This window comes from Rhodamnia argentea, chromosome 2 (assembly GCF_020921035.1).
Source record: "Rhodamnia argentea isolate NSW1041297 chromosome 2, ASM2092103v1, whole genome shotgun sequence".
Lineage (NCBI taxonomy): Eukaryota > Viridiplantae > Streptophyta > Magnoliopsida > Myrtales > Myrtaceae > Rhodamnia > Rhodamnia argentea.
In genome coordinates, this window is record NC_063151.1 from 24,264,492 (window position 1) to 24,283,106 (window position 18,615).

At 41.1% G+C, this 18,615-nt stretch overlaps 4 protein-coding genes across 5 annotated transcripts in view; all 4 read left to right on the plus strand.

Moving 5' to 3' along the window:
* LOC125313908 (beta-amyrin synthase-like) overlaps positions 1-3,167 on the plus strand; it is a 33,081-nt gene extending 29,914 nt beyond the window's left edge. The window contains exon 18 of the transcript XR_007197620.1: positions 3,130-3,167. The gene's annotated coding sequence lies outside the window, so the exon portion shown is untranslated. The remainder of the gene's footprint in view (positions 1-3,129) is intronic.
* An 896-nt stretch (positions 3,168-4,063) lies between these two features.
* On the plus strand, positions 4,064-6,602 carry LOC115752710. Its single transcript, XM_048273499.1, has 6 exons — positions 4,064-4,216; positions 4,575-4,744; positions 5,072-5,209; positions 5,648-5,850; positions 5,933-5,978; positions 6,272-6,602. The coding sequence occupies exons 1-6, from the start codon at positions 4,064-4,066 to the stop codon at positions 6,600-6,602; spliced, it is 1,041 nt and encodes a 346-aa protein (XP_048129456.1).
* LOC125313946 (U-box domain-containing protein 35-like) lies at positions 5,645-9,423 on the plus strand. Of its 2 annotated transcripts, XM_048275308.1 has the most exons (6): positions 5,645-5,850; positions 5,933-5,978; positions 6,272-7,338; positions 7,406-7,834; positions 8,326-9,087; positions 9,218-9,423. In XM_048275308.1, exons 3-6 carry the CDS (start codon positions 7,255-7,257, stop codon positions 9,308-9,310), a joined length of 1,368 nt encoding a protein of 455 aa, XP_048131265.1. In that variant the 5' UTR covers positions 5,645-5,850; positions 5,933-5,978; positions 6,272-7,254; the 3' UTR covers positions 9,311-9,423. The 2 variants fall into 2 exon arrangements, with proteins under 2 accessions (XP_048131265.1, XP_048131266.1); XM_048275309.1 differs by having other exon boundaries at positions 5,933-7,338.
* A 2,596-nt stretch (positions 9,424-12,019) lies between these two features.
* On the plus strand, positions 12,020-16,956 carry LOC115752745 (U-box domain-containing protein 35-like). The gene is made up of 10 exons (XM_030691079.2): positions 12,020-12,457; positions 12,617-12,750; positions 12,890-13,011; positions 13,415-13,617; positions 13,701-13,749; positions 14,102-14,390; positions 14,686-14,787; positions 14,859-15,287; positions 15,563-16,324; positions 16,511-16,956. Exons 1-10 carry the CDS (start codon positions 12,277-12,279, stop codon positions 16,589-16,591), a joined length of 2,352 nt encoding a protein of 783 aa, XP_030546939.1. The 5' UTR covers positions 12,020-12,276; the 3' UTR covers positions 16,592-16,956.
* Positions 16,957-18,615: the final 1,659 nt, after the last annotated feature.

Here is an 18,615-nt window from a genome sequence, read left to right on the forward strand (position 1 = left end):
AGCCCCAACACGGCTTGACTAAAATCTATTCGAAAATTAGCAAAAACGGGCGCAACAGTTCTGGTCGCGTACTGTTCACAGCGCGCGTCGAAATCTCTCGAGTCATATCTTCCTCCACCGAGCTCCGATTTAAGTGATCTTATAGTCCACACGAAGCTTATTCGATGTACTACAAGATCCCTAACATGGCCAACCCAACCGATGATCAGAAACTAAAGAAATCAGCCTTCAAAGTCTGCTGTTTGCAGTGTACTGTAGCGCACCAGATTTGAAAAACTTGTTCCGGGCAAACCGTAAGTTCAAATTGAGTTCTGTAAAGTCCCACAGTTTCACAACACCCTAAACTATCATTCCCTCAAAGAATCTCGACTTAACAACTCCAAAATCTGACTTCGCGGCTTAATTTTTCCATAAATCCGAATTTGAGCCCTAGCTACGAAAACCATTCCGATTAGGTAAACGAGGAGTGCGAGCACTTACCTAACGTTGTGGCATGTAGCAGAACAAGCTTGACATGGAGTCCGTGGCGAGTGGCGCACACGCGCCATCATTTCTCCTATTTTTCCCTCTCTCTCTTCTCGTTCTTTCTTTCTTCTTTTTCTTCTTCTTCTTTTCTCCTCCTTTACGTATGTGAGCCGTGGAATGGAAGGCTCAAGAAGCCCCTTTTTTTTATTATTTTACTTTAAAGGTGGGTCCCACCACCTTTTTGACCTATTAAAACAAACCAGTATTATAATACAAGAAGGAGAGCTCTAGTGGGTGCGTTAAAAATTGCTCCAAAGCGCCATTTCATTCGGAATCATCTCGATTTGTCAGCTTTCGGTCAACAATCAACACCACCATAGGCCTCACCTTAAATTCACCTTCTTGAACCCTTGAAATGTAAGTTTTGGTTAAGCATTTCATCAAACAAATAACTAAGATCTTCACATTGCTCAGCTAACGGCATTAAGCCTGCAATACGGTTAAATTGCAAATATCGAAGGCTTCTATTCTAAGTAAATGAATGAACTCGATCGAACATCTGCAGTTTATTAGATGAGATTAGCCTGAGATTGACATGTAAAACACACACGCGGTTGCAAGTCGAAGTCCTTCAAGATTCGTCTGCTATTTTCTCCATCCGGGTGTCTTTCTTTTTGCGTGGAAGGTGTAGCTGGTGGTTGTATATGTAGCATAAAATCAACCTGTAAATTGAAAGTTGATTCTAGGCATCCATGTTGTTGGAACCAAAACAATAATAATGACTCTAAAAATTTAGAACAAGGGCACAAATAAAGATTGGAGGGAGAACTTATTGAAATGCAAATGCTTTTACTTCGATGTGCATTACTACTACTCTTGAACTTCACAACCTTTTTGTAGTGGCTAGTGTCACAGACAACTTAGCACAAATTAAGGATAACATTAAATGAGGAAATACCAAAAAAAAATCTATGAAAAAACACACAAACAAAGTCCAATAAAGACGCACAATAAATGCATTTGAACATAAAAGTAGCCTTCGTGGAAGAACTCTATGACTTTGTTGGCCTTCTCCTTCTTCATCTCCATTCCTATTCTTGAATCGTTCTTCTTGTCTTCATTCCTATTCATGCAATAGTTTTTCTTATCTTCAGTCTTCTTTAGATGCCTACCATGAATCAAGGCTTTCTCCAAAATCCAGCAACAACCAAATCCAAAACAGCAACTAACGTGTTCAAATCCAGTAATCAATTTTATGTTATGCAAACACGTGTTGAGTTGGACAGGTACGTACGTGCATGCAATGCATGGTACCTCTTTGTGAGCCTGTGGCTCAATTAGTCCTCAAACTTGAAGTCAAAAAGTAAATATGTACACGACAAGTCTTTCGCAAGCAAAAAAGAAATTGGCGGACTCTAATAGAAAACCAATGCGTATGTGTGTTTAGGCGTGTGTACCTGCATTTGCCAGAGGAGGTCGCCGGAGGGCTTGATGTGGTGGCGGTGGTTGTAGGCCCCGGTGCTCCTTGGCGGTGCCAGCTTCAGGGAACTCCCAAATCTGCTTCCCTGCGTAGTTATTGTTATTGGTGCTGTACAAGTAGGGACCGTCTACTCCTGCAGCTATGTTCAGTCTCCACATTCTGATGTTCTAATCTTCGGGTATATCGAAAAAGTTATAAACTTATTACATACAAATTCAGTCTTAGACTTTTTAATTGGACTAATTTAATTTTAGATCTTTTCAGTCAATTTTGACCGGAAATAGCTAACATATACGTCAATCATTTTACATAACATGACCGACACTCAGGTGATTTTTTTTTTTAACTTTTTTTCTGATTTTTTTTTTCATTTTTTTTTCCTTTCCTTTTCTTTCCTTCCTTTTTTTTTTCCTTTCCCAACTATGGGTTGCCCACAAACCATCACCGGCCACAGGCACGGGCTAGTGACCCTCACCTAGCCTCGCCTATGGCCAAAGAGTGGGTCCTCACCTTTGGCCGGAGATGGTCGGCCGACGAATCGCCGGCCACAGTTTAAGGGAAGAAACAAAGAAAAGAAAAGAAAGAAAAAACAATAGAATATTTACAAATTCAGAAAAAATTAAGAAAATGTAACATTTTCCCACGCCAGCGCACGACCAGCGCATGTCGGTGCTAGCCATGCTACGTAGGACGGTCGACATAACATGCATGCCAGCGATTTCTAGCCAAAATTAACCGTAATGACTGTTCCATCGTGAGCATTGCGCTTCTATGATATGGGATCCGACTCCCCTACTCAATCAAAATGTTCCTTGGGCTCTGGTGATAGTGAAAATCGGTATTCTATGTGTAGTTTATGATTTTGATATCGCATCAGCTGTCAAGTAGAGAGGGATCCGACTCCCCTGCACCGTGCCGCCTAATCAATTCACAGATGGAAGATGGTGATTATCCTCGACAGGTTTGCACCTTTCCATAACTGGATCTCAGGCAATAAAAGAGTGCCCGCAACCAGTATCCTGGAAAAAATTTCCAGTGCACTTATCGATACAACTAGGAAGAAACTAGGAAAAAATTTCCACGCATATGATCTTACAAAAAAACTTCTTTGATCACTTGAAACATTGTCAGGAACTTGATTCACAGCTTCCATATGGAGAAAACGTAGATTTCATAAGCTTCAGAATTCAAAACCCAAGTAAGTGGTTTGTCTTGTATGATATATCCCAAGGACTTGCTGTCCTAGAACGGAGCATCCTTGCTACGACAACGGTGTCTCCATAGTCCAATGTAATATAATCCAAAACTTTGTTTGAAATAAATGTCAAGATGATCAAATAGAAGTTACCACACGTTCTATCTATACCTTATGCGGCACGTTGGAGTATTTGTGTCTTTCCCATTCCTTTCTCTGGTGTTGAGTGAAAATTGTGTCGTTTTGATTTCATGGACCTCTTGCCGATACACGAGGCAAGACAATTCTTCGATTTATCATATGCAAATATAGCCCATTCGATTTGTATAATATGTTGGCCGCAAGGCTGATTTCGCCAGCCACGTCAGGGGATCATGAGCTCTAACAGAGCAATTTTCTGCAAGCAGAACCGGCGATGTGGGATGCTCCAGAAACCGAATTACGGTGCTGCAACATGTGCTAACCTAGAACTATAAAGGGTGTTGTTGATTAAGGTAGCAGGACGGCTAAAATGACTGTTCTTAGATCCATTGACAGGCACATATATACAATATTGCACTTTCTTTATCCTGATGAACCAACTTACTGATTGAGTTTTCTCCTTGTGGCATTTTGTTTGGCCAGCTTCGAAACAAGAAAGGTCCTCCTCAATTTGAGATATCTGAGAGAGAGAGAGAGAGAGAGAGAGATTAGAGGAGAGTCTCATCTTTATTTGCTCCCCTATTCTTAGCCACATTAACGTCTGGTACTTCTTCACTGATATGGAAGGAACAAAACAACTAATGCATTTTTTCACTTGCACAACAGAGAACCACCAGATTATTTCGTTCAGAAGCTTTGGTCAAACACATTTCCACAGTTATCATTGCCCATAATCAGAAAACAAGGAGGAAGCATTGAGCTCTTGTCGCAGAGAAGAAAGAATGTGGGTTGGAAAGAGTCATGAGGAGAAGAGAACCAGCACCAGGAATGGATTAGTCGCCGTCGCGGTTGACAAGGACAAAGGCAGCCAATTTGCCATCCGATGGGCCGGCGATCATCTCCTCTCCAGGGGTCAAACTGTCGTCCTCATTCATGTTCATGACGACTCCTCTCGTGTGTATACCATTTCCATTTGCACCTATGTCTTTCATGACCTATTTATACATAGAAATCAAGATCGCATTTCTATCTCGAACACACATCAAATCCTCGGTTTCCAGCCCATCGCAAATATTTCATGAACTTGTCATCATGTTACATCATATCCAGAATGGAATACAAACGGAATTTGACCGAGCAAAGCAAACTATTACATGAAATGCCAGCAATGTGGTGATATGTATCACCTTGCACGGCATCCATCCATTACCAGACATGGGGAGCTCCTGCAGATTCACAAAAGTGAAGAAGCCATACATGTGACTGACCATTTCTCTTTTTGCTTGGTTGCAGTCGCACACCAACATCACCACCGCCGTCACCACCAGCAACATCATCATCACCACCACCATTCCGCTTCTGACATTGCTCATGGAGCTTCATCCCCCCAACAGAAACAGGACCTCGACAAGCCAACCAAGGACCTGTTTCTCACCTTCCATTGTTATTGCACTCGAAAAGATGTAAGTCAAAAAGCTCAAAGTGCTTTCAATTAACAATGTTTGAGATCATGTTAACAAGTACCCCTGAAGCACTTGCTATACTTACCTGACAAGCAAAGTTCCAATTTTCAAGGCTCTAGTTATGCACATTAACCGAAAAAGTTAGTTTTTTGGAATTAAAAAAATTCGTTAGTTGGATGCTCAACAAATACCTTGTTTGTGGACAACCTTTAACAGAATCCTCATATTTTTCCACCATCTTTCATATAATGTTGTTTCACTCCTTAATGTATATGCAGAATTCAGTGTTCCACATTCCTTGTTCCCTTTCTTTTTTATTATTTACAGATCTTATTTGAACCAGATACACAGCCTAGATGTTGTACTGGAAGATACAGACGTGGTCAGGGCACTTACTGACTATGTCTCTTACGCTGCAATTGAATCCTTGGTTCTTGGTGCTTCATCGCGGCACGGCTTCATCAGGTAACAACCTCCGCAGATAGCAAAATTTGCAGGCCATGTCTTGTTTTGTCTCCTTTGCTTACTTTTTCAAAAGCAAATGTTTATCCTTTTCTTAAGCTCTGCAAATAGTTTCACCTGTAAAGTTATATAGCAAGACTAACACTCGCATATTAACTAATTGAAGTTTTCTTTTTAGTATGGACTTACCAAACAGAGATGGCAAATCCACTTGCACAAACAACATTCAGGAACTGTTTCTGACACCAACTCCTCAGGACTCAAAAAATACTTTGAGGAAAGAAATGGGTGCTTCATACACTGATAGATAAACCTCCCTTCATGAAAGATTGTTCTATAGAGGAAGAAGAGAATGAGACTTTGACATCATCCACAATATAAATGCTACAAAACACTAGAGTTTGTGTAGATATACCTAAATTGGTGGTTTGTCTCCAACAGATTAAAGTCTTCGCATGTCCCAAGCAGTGTCTCGAAAGGGGTACCGGATTTCTGCACCGTTTATGTCATCTCCAAGGGAAAGGTCTCTTCTATGCGGAAAGCCTCTCATCCGGCCCCTCATGCCTCCCCTCTTCTTGACCAAATACAGACCCTTAAAGAGAAAACAGCCGGCTCAGAAAGATACTTGCAAAATAGCTTAAGAGGTTCATTGCTCTCCTCGATCACTTCAGATATGCTTCAGCATTACAAGAATGTTAAACTGTTGAAGTTTTCTAATGGCTGCAGAAAAACCCTTACCTAGACCTCTCAGCAGGCAACACGAGTCCATGAAGTAAGTTTCGAAAATATCAAATCTTTATTTACTGCCAGCAAGAAAGATGGAAATTCTCCAAGGAATATGGGGTTGCAGACAACATATCCTAAGCAAGTGCAGTTCAAAGAAATAAAACTGATGACTTAGAAGCATGATATATCGTGTTGACCATTTTGGATGTACATGAATTTGATTAGAGGTAGTAATGATGAGAGGGGAGAGGCAGAGGATTGGTTGAGTATTGTCACTGCAATTGTCACATCTTCAGTTTCTTTGAATGTGCACTTACTTTACAAGTGATAATGAAACAGGTCGACATGGGATAGAGGAAGGTCATATGGATATGTCGCGGGGATAATGTCCGACACGGATTCTGACATTTCATTTGTCAGCTCAGGAAGGCCAAGCACAGATCGCCCATCCTCCGTGTTCTATGACCATAATGACTTCTTCCACCCTCCAAGGCTTTCCACCAGTTCTGATAGGTTATCCATTCATTCACTGCACAAGTTTGCCGACCTCAATTCTCTGCAGGAATTTTCATCAGCTTCATATGAAAGTGGACGAACATCAAGTTCATCACACAACATGGTAATATATTCTCATTCTCAGACTTACAAGTATTCGCCACATACAGGGTAATTGATTGCTTCTCCATGACAAGTTGGAAATAATTTTATCTAATGCAACTAACTAAGAGATGCCCACCTACCCTGAGAGGGGTTCAAGAGCTATCAGCATGATGAGTTTGCAGTCTTCTTTCGGAGATATTAATCCAAGAAGTATAAAGCTTAGGAAATTGAGATATCATATCTTGGTTCCTGCATATCTCAGACAAGTTTTTGACAGTAGTAGGCAATTTTCCTGCACTCTTTTTTGCAGAAACAGTCACAACTGTTAATTAGGCTGAGCAAGAATCATCTTCTGTTACAACCAAGGAAGTGCCTTACATTATAATGCCATTCAAAATGTTGTGTATGTGTTCAGCATGCATTTTTTAATAGTATAAAACAAGGCATGAGAACTGGATGACCAAATCTCAAATTGCATTCATACAAGGTAAACAAAAGGCAAGTGTTAGGTGCACATAGACGAGTAAAAGATTATAACAATGATGTCTGTACTCCACGGGTAGATATATTCTGTCATGGTTATATAGTTTCTTGAAAAACCCAGATCTATCAAAGTAATAGGCGTGTTTCTAGGAAAGATATGGTACTAGTAAAATTTTTACATGGTGACTTTCAACCTTTCTGTCCATGTCTAAATCAAGCAGGACGAAGTTGATGCTGAAATGAGGAGGCTGAAGTTAGAACTGAAGCAAACAATGGAATTGTATAGCACAGCATGCAAAGAAGCACTAGCAGCAAAACAGAAGGTACTAAGAAGACGAGTATGTATTTCATGTGAAAATAGGGTACTTGCTTAAACCAAACTAACTTCAGGAAATGGAGATGCATTGCTGGAGACTAGAAGAAGAGCGGCGTCTTGAAGAGGCACGATTTGCTCAGGAAGCTGCATTCTCAATTGTAGACAAGGAGAGAGCTAAGTGCAAAGCAGCCATTGAAGCAGCCGAAGCATCAAAGAAGATGGCAGAATTAGAAGCGCTTCGGAGAGCCAATGCGGAAACGAAAGCCCTCAAAGATGCAGAGGAGATGAAGAAGGTCTTGGATACATTAAATCGCAGTGATGCAAGATGCAGGATGTACACTATCGAAGAGATTGAAGCTGCGACAAATTCCTTTGACGAGTCCTACAAGATTGGGGAGGGAGGTTATGGGCCAGTCTTCAAGTGTTACCTAGATCATACACCAGTTGCAGTTAAAGTTTTACGTCCAGATGCAGCTCATGGAAAATCACAGTTTCAGCAAGAGGTAAGAGAAAAGAATTGACACCTTTTTTGAAGCCTTGCACAGTACACTTTCTTGCTGACTTTGTAACTCACAAATGTCACTGTTTATCATCAATTGAGGAACTGAGAATGTCATGGAAGTGCCGCTAAGTAAATGGCAGTTGAAGCAAACGGTGGACCTCTAACTTCTGTTTGATTACAGCTGAAACATGATTGAGATACCTCAAAAATACCTAACATGCATATCTGTCCCGCCACAAACAAGTTGAATTAGATCTTGAAAAAATTGAATATTGCCAATGAATCTCTCAAAGTCACTGGTGACAAAGAAAAGGGTATGCAATTCAGAATTCTTCACATTCTTTCACTAGTGAGGCCCACAAATATTCAATTTCGAATCTGTTTGAGAGAATTTTCTTTATCACAATGATTTTCATGAAAAGAGGAAGCAGAATTGCAGTGACAAAAATCACATTATCATAGTTAATCTGTCCATTGACCATGATGATGCAGGTGGAAGTACTTAGCCGCATAAGGCATCCCAACATGGTTCTCCTCTTAGGAGCCTGCCCTGAGCACGGGTGTCTAGTGTACGAGTTCATGGCCAACGGATGCTTAGAGGACCGTCTCTTCAGGCGACACAAATCCCCTGTTCTTTCTTGGCAACTTCGGTTCCGAATTGCTGCAGAGGTAGCCACAGGCCTTATGTTTCTCCATCAGACAAAACCAGAGCCTCTAGTCCATCGAGACCTTAAACCGGCCAACATCTTGCTCGGTTACAACTACGTCAGCAAGATCAGCGATGTTGGTTTGGTAAGGCTTGTTCCTCCTCCTGTTGCTGAAAACATGACTCAGTACCGAATAACATCGACTGCTGGAACCTTCTGTTATATCGATCCCGAATATCAACAAACTGGAATGCTTGCCGTAAAATCTGATGTATATTCTCTAGGAATTGTGCTTCTACAATTAATCACGGCAAAACCACCGATGGGTATCACTCATAACGTCAGCACATCTATAGAAAACGGGAACTTTTCGGAGATGTTAGACCCTGATGTGCCTAATTGGCCTGTTGAGGAGGCCTTATGCATTGCACAGCTAGCTCTGCAGTGTGCAGAGTTAAGACGAAAGGATCGGCCTGATCTTGGCAAGGTGGTTTTGCCAGAGCTTAACAGATTGAGAGATTTCGCTGATGAGAGCATACTAAATGGCTCATTATTAGGTGGCGCCGCAACCCTGTCTCCTCGTCACTCTTACATTTCCAATGCCCAGGTAAAAACAAATTCTCTTTACTAAAATCAGGAAATTGGCCCAAGACATCCCCTCCCACTATGATCTTTCCTTAAAGCACCCTTCCAACATAATAAGAAGGCTTGACTTGTTTTCCAAAATGTCGTGGCAGGAGGTGATGGCCGATCCTTCGCTTGTGCATTCAGGAAGCTCAAGGGGCCACTCCAACACTCTCAGCCACAACAGCCAGTCAGTCAGAGTATAACTTTGTTATTAGCATCTTTATCATAAACACCATCCTGCGTTTTCTCAATTCTACGTTGCTCCATGTCAGAAAGGGGCCAATCAATTGACAAATGGAAGACAGTGATTGATCCCAGAAGGTTTGGAACTTTCTGTGACTTGTTCCCCTGCATTTCATGTGAATGCAATCACTTGATGCCTAATCGAGAACCCAAAAGTGTTACCTTACAACGGAACATATCCTATCTTCTAAGCTTGAACGTTGCTCCCCCAATATACTTAGTCACGCTTTGCTTGCAGGAGATCGATGAGTTCGCACTGTGCTGTTTCCAGGGGCAGCGGGTACTGGTGGGCTTCCGGGGGTGTCGTAGGCGGGTTCATCCATCCTCAAGGGCCTTTTGATGAAACAGAATAAATAGTCTTGTCGTGTACTGTCACCGTATGCATTTGATGATCAGAAGGACCTGTCTTGTATCCACTGTATTTAAAGTTCAGTAGAGACACCAAAAACATGCTTTAGGTCAGTTTTGCTTTTTTTAAGGAGCTTCAGAGTAGATCATTACGGTTGAGCAGCGGAAACTTCATGTGACTTTCTTGTTTCTGATAAACGTTGACCAAAAAAGGTTTGTTGATGCTTTGAAGAAGGCAGAGCTTGGATGCTGATGAAGATGATGCAGATGCATCATGGTGTAGTAAATGATTGACTTTCCTAGTGAAAATTATCAATAAAAAATTCTAAACCTATTGTAATTGTATTAATTAAATATTAATTTTTTTTTGTCAATTCAGTCCTTAGCTTTTTTGTTTCTGTATCAATTCAAATAATTTTGATCAGAAATCGCTAACGTGAATGCCCGCCGAGCAACATAGTCACGACCAACGTTAACATGGATATTTTAAAAGAATATTCTAATAATTTTTTTGTATTTTTATTTTCTTTTCTTTACTTTTTTTTTCCCTTGCTATTAGGGCCGGCGAGGGTCGGGATGCCTCAGCCATCCCGAACCTAAGTGTAGGGAAAGAAAAAAGATAAACAAAAAAAATATAAAATATCCCAAACTGGCATACTTGAATCTGGAGGCTTTCCAACCAAAAAAAAAATCTGAAGGATGGTAGGGTGATGGAGATGGCGAAGACAGCGACGGTAACGACCGAGAAGACAACTATGGAGAAGCAGACATTACTAATGAGCTTGACAAGGTATTGGGCGAGGGCTTCAGCTCCTGGATCGAAATCTTTAATGGGTTTTTTTCTTGTCTTTGTGATTGATCAATCAAAAATAGTGTGAAAAAGGAGACGTTGAAATGATCAATTAATCACATATCTTAAAAGCATACAAAAAAGATTTAATAGCATGAAAAACTTCAAAATGATACACACGTAATAAACTTACCACAAACTAAATTTTTTTGCCACAAAAAATCTCCAACTTGTACACTTATGACAAATCTATCCCAAACTAATTTTTTAACCGTCAAAAATCTCAAATTAGTACACATGTGACCATTTTACTCTCCGTTAGTTTCCGTTGAATTGGGTTAATACCTCTGAAAATAACAAACTAGCATAGCTACCACAAACGGAGTATAAAAACCCCAAACCGAGACACCTGTCAACTGTCACGTGTCATCTGACTCAAGAATTTGACAGGAAAATTTAACGAAAACTAACGGATGGTAAATTTGTTACAAGTATACCAATTTGAGGGTTTTGATGGTCAATAAATTAGTTTGAGATAAATTTGTCACGGATGTACCAGCTTAGGGTTTTTCGTGGTATTATTTGACGCGGTTTTATTTGCTATAGTATCATTTTTACAGCACTAATAAACATATTTTGTCCAAAAACCGTGCTAAACCGAGATTAAAATAGTCGGGATATCATCAGTAGACCTAAACTATCCTTGAAAGCCTTTTTTTTTTTTTCAATTTCATCCCTAGATCTTATGGTCCTTCTATTATAGACTTAAAGGAGTATGCTGACGTGATTGTTAAAGTTACTGACTTTTTATTTTCCGTTCAATTTCATTCTTGAACTTATTTGTCAGTTGAATTTAGTCCTTAATCAGTCAATCTATCATTTTTTTGGTCCGCTTTCTAACAACTTTCGAGCCTGACGATGGTCATATGACGTTTTGCAAGATAAACCTCAATGGCCATTAATAGAATAAATAATCTTTCATACAATCCCTTCGACAAAACATACTCACGGCAAGTGCTAATGTGTTCGTAATTAGACTTAACCGTATTTAAGTCATAAGCTGGTCAATCTATTTTATTCATGGACAATAAAATGTCGGGTCTGAATTGACAATTCGAGATAATCCTTGTACTAGCATGAAACATATGTTGGGTACATTTGAAAGTGTGTACAACATGTAAATACACATGTAAGCCATTTATATAGGACGTTAATCGTGACATAATCAATGAGTATTCGTATCAGGATTAAACCTAAATTTGACACGACTCGAGCGAGGAGAAAAAAGCCCTTCAGTGGACTAAATTGAACAAATAAACCAAGTATAGGGACGAAATTGAATAACTATTCAAGTTAAGTCCTAAAGTAAAGAGGATTACCCATCAACATTACCACATTTGGTCGATAATTTCAACAGAAAGATCACATTAAACCAATTTTTAAAAGTACAAGAACGATATTAAACAAACAGAAGTTCCAGGATGACCTTGAATGGAGAGAGAGAGAGAGAGAGAGAGAGAGAGAGAGAGAGAGATTAGAGGAGAGTCTCATATTTCGGTCTCCTCTTAGCTATTTTTATGGAATGATGCTCGATCCTTTGTGCACAAGACGAGGGAACAAACAGGAAAGGAAAGAACAACCTTTGACACCTGAAGAAGAGAAAATAGCGGGTACACCTTTTCAGGAGGGAGCTCTGATCATCAAACACAGTCCAAGATTTTGTTGTCACCCACCCAAGATCACTCTGTTTGATGCTTAATTGCCTAGAGAGATAGAAAGAGAGAGAGAATGTGGGTAGGAAAGGGTCATGTGGAGAAGAAAGCCGCGATGAGGAATGGATTGGTCGCGGTCGCCATCGACAGGGACAAAGGTAGCCAGTACGCCATCCGGTGGGCCGCCGATAATATCCTCTCCAAAGGCCAAACCGTCATCCTCATCCATGTCCACCACAACTCCGCCTCCGCTTCCTGTACGTTACGTTATTACCTTCTGCAGTCGCTCTCTCTCTCTCTCTTTCTCAGAAGCTCGCTGATCTGATCGCCATTTTCGAAGCTCTGGTACGATATGGCACCTCATGGAGATAGATAACCCATATATTTAACTCTCTCTCACTCTTCGGCGGATGCAGCGCCACAACTCCATCATAATTATGACCCCAGCACGGCTTGCGGTATCGAAGGCCCATCGCCACGCAAGCAGGAGTTGCAGAGGCTAAACAAGGACCTGTTCCTCACCTTCCATTGTTATTGCACTCGAAAAGATGTACACATCTAACAATGAAGTCTTTGCCCTTCAATACTGCAATTTTTCCACCGTCATTCATAAGCAAAACAAGCATATGATGCAACATTCTTTGCCTCATTTGTTACTTTCCATTCACAAACTCAGTAACTTGGATCAGATACATTGCCTAGATGTCATACTGGAGGACCAGGATGTGGCTAGAGCAATTACAGAATACGTCTCTTACGCAGGGATAGAGCTCTTGGTTCTCGGTGCTTCGCAGCGTCATGGATTCATCAGGTGGCATCTTCTATCTCCTATGATTCTACTTTTTTGTCTAATTTTCCTCCTACATCTTGGGCATCTCATTACAAATGAAGCTGTATGTGAGACAGAACCATCTGTGGTATTTCATTTATGCGATGCAGAGGCGGTCATAAAGCATCTTATTTTAGCTTTCAAATTCTACTTATTTGCACTAGCTCTACCAAGATTTCTAACTTTTGAAAACACCATCCATAAGACAAAACCTCAGAAGCGAATCACATGATATGAGGAATAAAACGGAAACGTGATTAGGCCCTGAAGAATCAAAATGCTCTTCACTCAATCCAACAAGGATACATTATAAAGAGGACCAAACTTGTACCCTGCAATATGAGTACTTCAAACAGGCCTAAACTCCGTGGTTTTCTTTGAACAGATTAAAGCATTCAAACATCCCAAGCTGTGTATCAAAAGGGGCACCGGATTTCTGCACGGTTTACGTCATCTCCAAAGGAAAGGTCTCTTCTGTGCGGAATGCTTCTCGTCCATCTCCTTACGCCTCTCCTCTTCTTGACGAAATACAGAACCTTAACGAACAGACCGCTGGTTCTGAGAAACACTTGCTGAACAGTTTAAAAGGTTCGTTTGTCTCACCAGCCACTTCCGTTCTTCCTTCAGCATGGCAAAAATGTTAAACTGTTGGAGCCTTCTATTATTTGCAGATCAAACATCAATCAAGTCTTCTCCTGCCAGGCACAATGAGTCCATAAAGTAAGTCGTGAAATCTTAGACTATTTCCGGGAAGAATGCATGTGTTTTTTGTTTTTTGGTCAAAAGCGTATGGGGGTTTCAAATGCTTATAGTCCATAGACAGTTTCAATTTACAAATAGATAAATAATTAGCGAGAACAAGTGGCTTTTTTTTTTTTTTTTCAATAAGTGCTTTCCTTGAGAATCCTAGATGCATGTCAAGTCAGATATTGGGTACATAATGTCGTGAGTCTCAAGTTTTGAGAGCAGGGGAAGAGGGAGGATAGATCGTGTACTCTCATTGTGGTCTCACGCTGCTGGTTTATAATAGTTTACGCTCATTCAAAGAGTTCAATGAAAAACAATGAAACAGGTCAGCATTGGATAGAGGAAGAGGCTCCTCAGCATTTGCAGCAAGGATGATGCCAGAAGTAGACACTGACATATCGTTCATCAGCTCTGGAAGATCAAGCACAGATCAGTCGTCCTCTTTGCTCTATGACCGAATGGACTCCGTCTACCCACCCAGTCTCCCCACCAGCCCAGATAGGTCATCCATTCATTCACTTCAGAGATTTATCGATTTCGGTTCATCATATGAATTGTCACAGATCTCACAAGAGAGTGGGCGAACATCATGCTCGTTCTCATCACAGAGCCTGGTAATGTTTTCTTATTCTAAGACATCTCTTCGACTTACAAGTAGCAGTTTCAATGTTCTAAAACTCACCGAGAGATATTTCATGTGGTCTGGAAAGTGCTTGACACCTACCAGCATCACTATCTTACCTCAAATTTGTCATCAGATTGTTTTCCAAAAAGTTTGAAGTATGTGCGCATTAGCCGAAAGAATACTACATTTTTTTACTCCAACACAAGAATACTAATTGCATGAGTGAAAAATCAAGAATTACTAAATGACTTTTAACTTCTTCGTTCACTGTACAAAATACACAGGATGATGTACAAGCTGAAATGAGGAGGCTAAAGTTAGAATTGAAGCAAACAATGCATATGTACAGTACAGCATGCAAGGAGGCACTGGTGGCACAACAGAAGGTATGGTTTATCACCATGTACTTCAATTATGTTTATGTAAACGGCGGTTGTTTAAGTTGAGTTAACTCCAGGCGGTGGAGCTGCAACGCTGGAGATATGAAGAAGAGCGGAGACTGGATGAGGCGCAACTTGCTAAGGAAACCGCGCTGTCAATTGCAGAGAAGGAAAGAGCTAAGTACAAAGCAGCCCTTGAAGAAGCAGAGGCTTCACAGAGAATTGCAGAGCTGGAAGCACAAAGGAGACTGAATGCAGAAATGCAGGCCCTCAGAGAGGCGGAAGAGATAAAGAAGGTATTGGATGAACTGCAGAACAGCGATGCGAGATACAGGCGATACACAATTGAAGAGATTGAAGCTGCAACGAATTTCTTCGCCGAGTCTCACAAGATTGGCGAGGGAGGTTATGGCCCAGTGTTCAAGTGTTACCTTGATCATACACCGGTTGCGGTTAAAGTTTTACGTCCAGATGCAGCTCAAGGAAGGTCACAGTTTCAACAAGAGGTATGGGAGAGACGAGGACTTTACCAATGCTTGCATCTGTCATCTCTTCACGGTAAATCTATCAACCAAAGAACTATGGAGATCTGAGCAAAGCCTAGGCAAAAGTTCCAAAAGACAAAGTAAAACCCGGTTAAGGCACAAGTCATACAGGCCAGTCATCTTTAGGTGCCAAATAAATGATCTAAGACATGGAAAGATATATCTTTGACATATCTCTGTGTATATAAATACAAAGATTAGCAAACATAATCTGTCCCCTAATCATGGCAATGCAGGTGGAAGTACTTAGCCGCATAAGGCATCCCAATATGGTGCTTCTCTTGGGAGCCTGCCCGGAGTACGGGTGTCTAGTGTACGAGTACATGGGCAACGGAAGCTTAGAGGAACGTCTTTTCCAGCGAGGCAAGTCCCCCGTTCTGTCTTGGCAACTTAGATTCAAAGTTGCTGCGGAGATAGCCACAGGCCTCCTGTTCCTCCATCAGACAAAGCCAGAGCCTCTAGTCCATCGTGACCTCAAACCCGGCAACATTTTGCTCGATTACAACTATGTCAGCAAAATTAGCGACGTTGGATTGGCTAGGCTGGTTCCTCCTTCGGTTGCTGAAAGTGTGACACAATACCGAATGACATCAACCGCAGGCACTTTCTGCTACATCGATCCGGAGTATCAGCAAACAGGGATGCTAGGCGTGAAATCCGACGTATATTCTTTCGGAATCGTGCTTCTGCAGCTAATCACAGCAAAATCACCAATGGGCATCACTCACCACGTGAGCAAGTCCATAGAGAAAGGGAACTTTTCAGAGATGCTAGACCCCGAAGTACCTGACTGGCCCGTTGATGAGGCCTTGTCCCTCGCACAGATAGCTCTCCAATGCGCTGAGATGAGACGGAAAGACCGGCCGGATCTCAGCAAGGTTGTCTTGCCAGAGCTCAACAAGTTGAGAGATTTCGCTGAAGAGAACTTGCAGCACTGCTCAATATTGGGTGGCAGTGCACTGACATCCCCTCACCACTCTTACATTTCCACAGCTCAGGTAAGCCAAAGCCTCTTCACTAACATCTGGAACTAGGAATATGAACCCCTTATCAGTCCTCGCTCAAATCGTCCTGTTAATCTAACAAAGAAACAGCTGATCTGCTCCAGCTACAAGTATCAGAACTATGTGTTCGTGAATCACGACCAAGGAATCATAACTTTTTGTTGGATGTTCATGGTACAGGAGGTGATGAGCGACCCTCTAGTGGAACAGTCGGGGAGCTCGAGGGGCTACTCCAGCACTTCAGCCCAGACAACCACCTGATTCGCAAGAAGCAAAGTATTCTATTCGCTTCGCGGTTTATTAGCACGGGCGGAGACAGACCAGTTTATCACATTGCCTTGTTGTAGTGGGCGTGCACATCCACTAGTGTATAGGAATCCACTCTGGGGAACGTGAAATGTTGAATTTAGGACATGAGAAAACTAGGAGTTAGGAAGTTTGGGAAACTTGAGGAAGTCCAATTTTGGTCCAGCAACTTCCACCGTACATATGACTGGCAAAACTAATTTACAGAACTGTGGTTGTTCCTGATTTTTTGCCTCCCCTCATTTTTTTCTTCTCTGAAGAAAGTAAACCATCACTCATCTAGAGGGAAACAGAAAGAGCTTGCACTGGCACATGTACTTGGCAAACCAAGAATCTTAACAAGAGGGAAAGAACTGAGTGAATACAAAAGCCCATCGAATCCTTCATACCATCCAATGCAACACTGAAAACTAAGAAAGTCTGCGATGAATCGATCACTAACAGAACAATCCGGCTCCGATGAGGAAGACCGCACGGCCTACAGCGCATGTACAGGGCCTGATCTTTGATCCGCGCTTCTTCACAGTCCATCTCCTCATGCCCCTTCCACTTCCCGCCAACACGGGTCCGGGAGATCTTTCAACCACAACTTCCATTTTATTTGGATCTTATCTTATAGTTGCACCGTCTTATCAACGAACATTGGATATAGGCCTCAGCAATGGTGGATGACATGCCCAGGGCCAAATTTTAACGGGTCTTCCTGCTTCACTTCGGCTCGGGGTAATTATTGACCTTAGGGGAAGGACAGTTCAGTGCCTAACATGTTTCCGCTATGGAATGGTTGAGATGCACCGCAAATAATACTCGTAAAGCATCGAATAAAGCGTATTTTAGGTTCCGCTTGTTTCGCAGAAAATGAATGATTTGGAAAATATTTTGCTGAAAATAACAATTTCTTGAAATAACTAGTTAATAAAAGTATTGTACTTACCAAAAAAAAAAGTATTGTAATTAAGGATGAGAATTTATGTCTAAACATTTACGGTGACGATAAAACATTTTTTATTCATTTATTTTTGTAAAGGGTACAAATGACCATTTTTTAAAAAATATTATTCAAAATTATAATTTTTCGCGAAACAAACGGAACTTTACAATGCTCTCACTTACCTAAACCAACATTGAAAGGTTTCCCTTTATCAATCTTAAATTTTCATGATCCTCTGTTTTGCTCGATTGGCCCAAAAGAGTTCTATGCTTTGCTCCAATAGCCAAGACCTCCGGAAATCTATTTGAGATGCGACGGGAAAATTACCATATCATTTGACGGGTATCCTCTTGCGTGGTTCCATTTGTAAGATTGGAAAGACCAAATGAAGCTGCATCCCCGTTCCTATTATGGTTTAAAAAAAAAGTTTTTTTTTTAATAAAGCCATTGGAAGTCCTAAAATTTTTCACGAAAGTACAGTCGATTCCTAAAATTTTTCAAAACATGCTATTTAGTCCTTCCATTAGTTCCATCTAAGTTGGCTAATGAAAAATATTGACATGGCTTTTTTATTATTTGTCTCCTCTATGTGGCACTGACGTGGCTACAACGGCTTCATTTTGGTACAAAACTGAATTTCTAATACAAATTTCGTTAGAGTCAACGATGGTGGGCGATGGCATTGGCTAGAGCTGCAAGCTTTTGTCCCAGTTACCTCCTGTTTTTTTTTTTTCAAGTTTGCTTATTTTTCATATAATTTAAATAATTTTGTTGGGATGTGGTTCAGAGTCCCCATCAATAGGAAGGCACGTGGATCCCGCTCGGGGGTCTGAGGGAGCCGCCCTAGCTAGGGTCTCAAGGGAGTAGTACCTCATTGATACCAGAGAGCTTTTACAATTTAAGCCCACATTTTTCACTGGTAGTTTAGAGTTTGGCCCATGAATAGCTATTGTTGTATATACTCTTTTTCACTTGTAATTGAATGATATAAGGAAAAGTGTGAGGTGTTAATTATAGTGAAATCATCTGTTGGACGTAGCCCTAGTTT

Bases quoted from the DNA above. Each gene is read 5' to 3' on its own strand.
- LOC115752710 (XM_048273499.1), top strand. From the start codon at position 4,064: ATGTGGGTTGGAAAGAGTCATGAGGAGAAGAGAACCAGCACCAGGAAT. The intron at 4,217-4,574 runs GTTCATGACGAC...GCTTGGTTGCAG, and splicing joins AAACTGTCGTCCTCATTCAT to TCGCACACCAACATCACCAC. The intron at 5,210-5,647 runs GTAACAACCTCC...TGTCTCCAACAG, and splicing joins TCGCGGCACGGCTTCATCAG to ATTAAAGTCTTCGCATGTCC.
- LOC125313946 (XM_048275309.1), top strand. From the start codon at position 7,255: ATGAGGAGGCTGAAGTTAGAACTGAAGCAAACAATGGAATTGTATAGC. The intron at 7,339-7,405 runs GTACTAAGAAGA...AACTAACTTCAG, and splicing joins CACTAGCAGCAAAACAGAAG to GAAATGGAGATGCATTGCTG. The intron at 9,088-9,217 runs GTAAAAACAAAT...ATGTCGTGGCAG, and splicing joins CTTACATTTCCAATGCCCAG to GAGGTGATGGCCGATCCTTC.
- LOC115752745 (XM_030691079.2), top strand. From the start codon at position 12,277: ATGTGGGTAGGAAAGGGTCATGTGGAGAAGAAAGCCGCGATGAGGAAT. The intron at 13,012-13,414 runs GTGGCATCTTCT...TTCTTTGAACAG, and splicing joins CAGCGTCATGGATTCATCAG to ATTAAAGCATTCAAACATCC. The intron at 15,288-15,562 runs GTATGGGAGAGA...ATGGCAATGCAG, and splicing joins GGTCACAGTTTCAACAAGAG to GTGGAAGTACTTAGCCGCAT.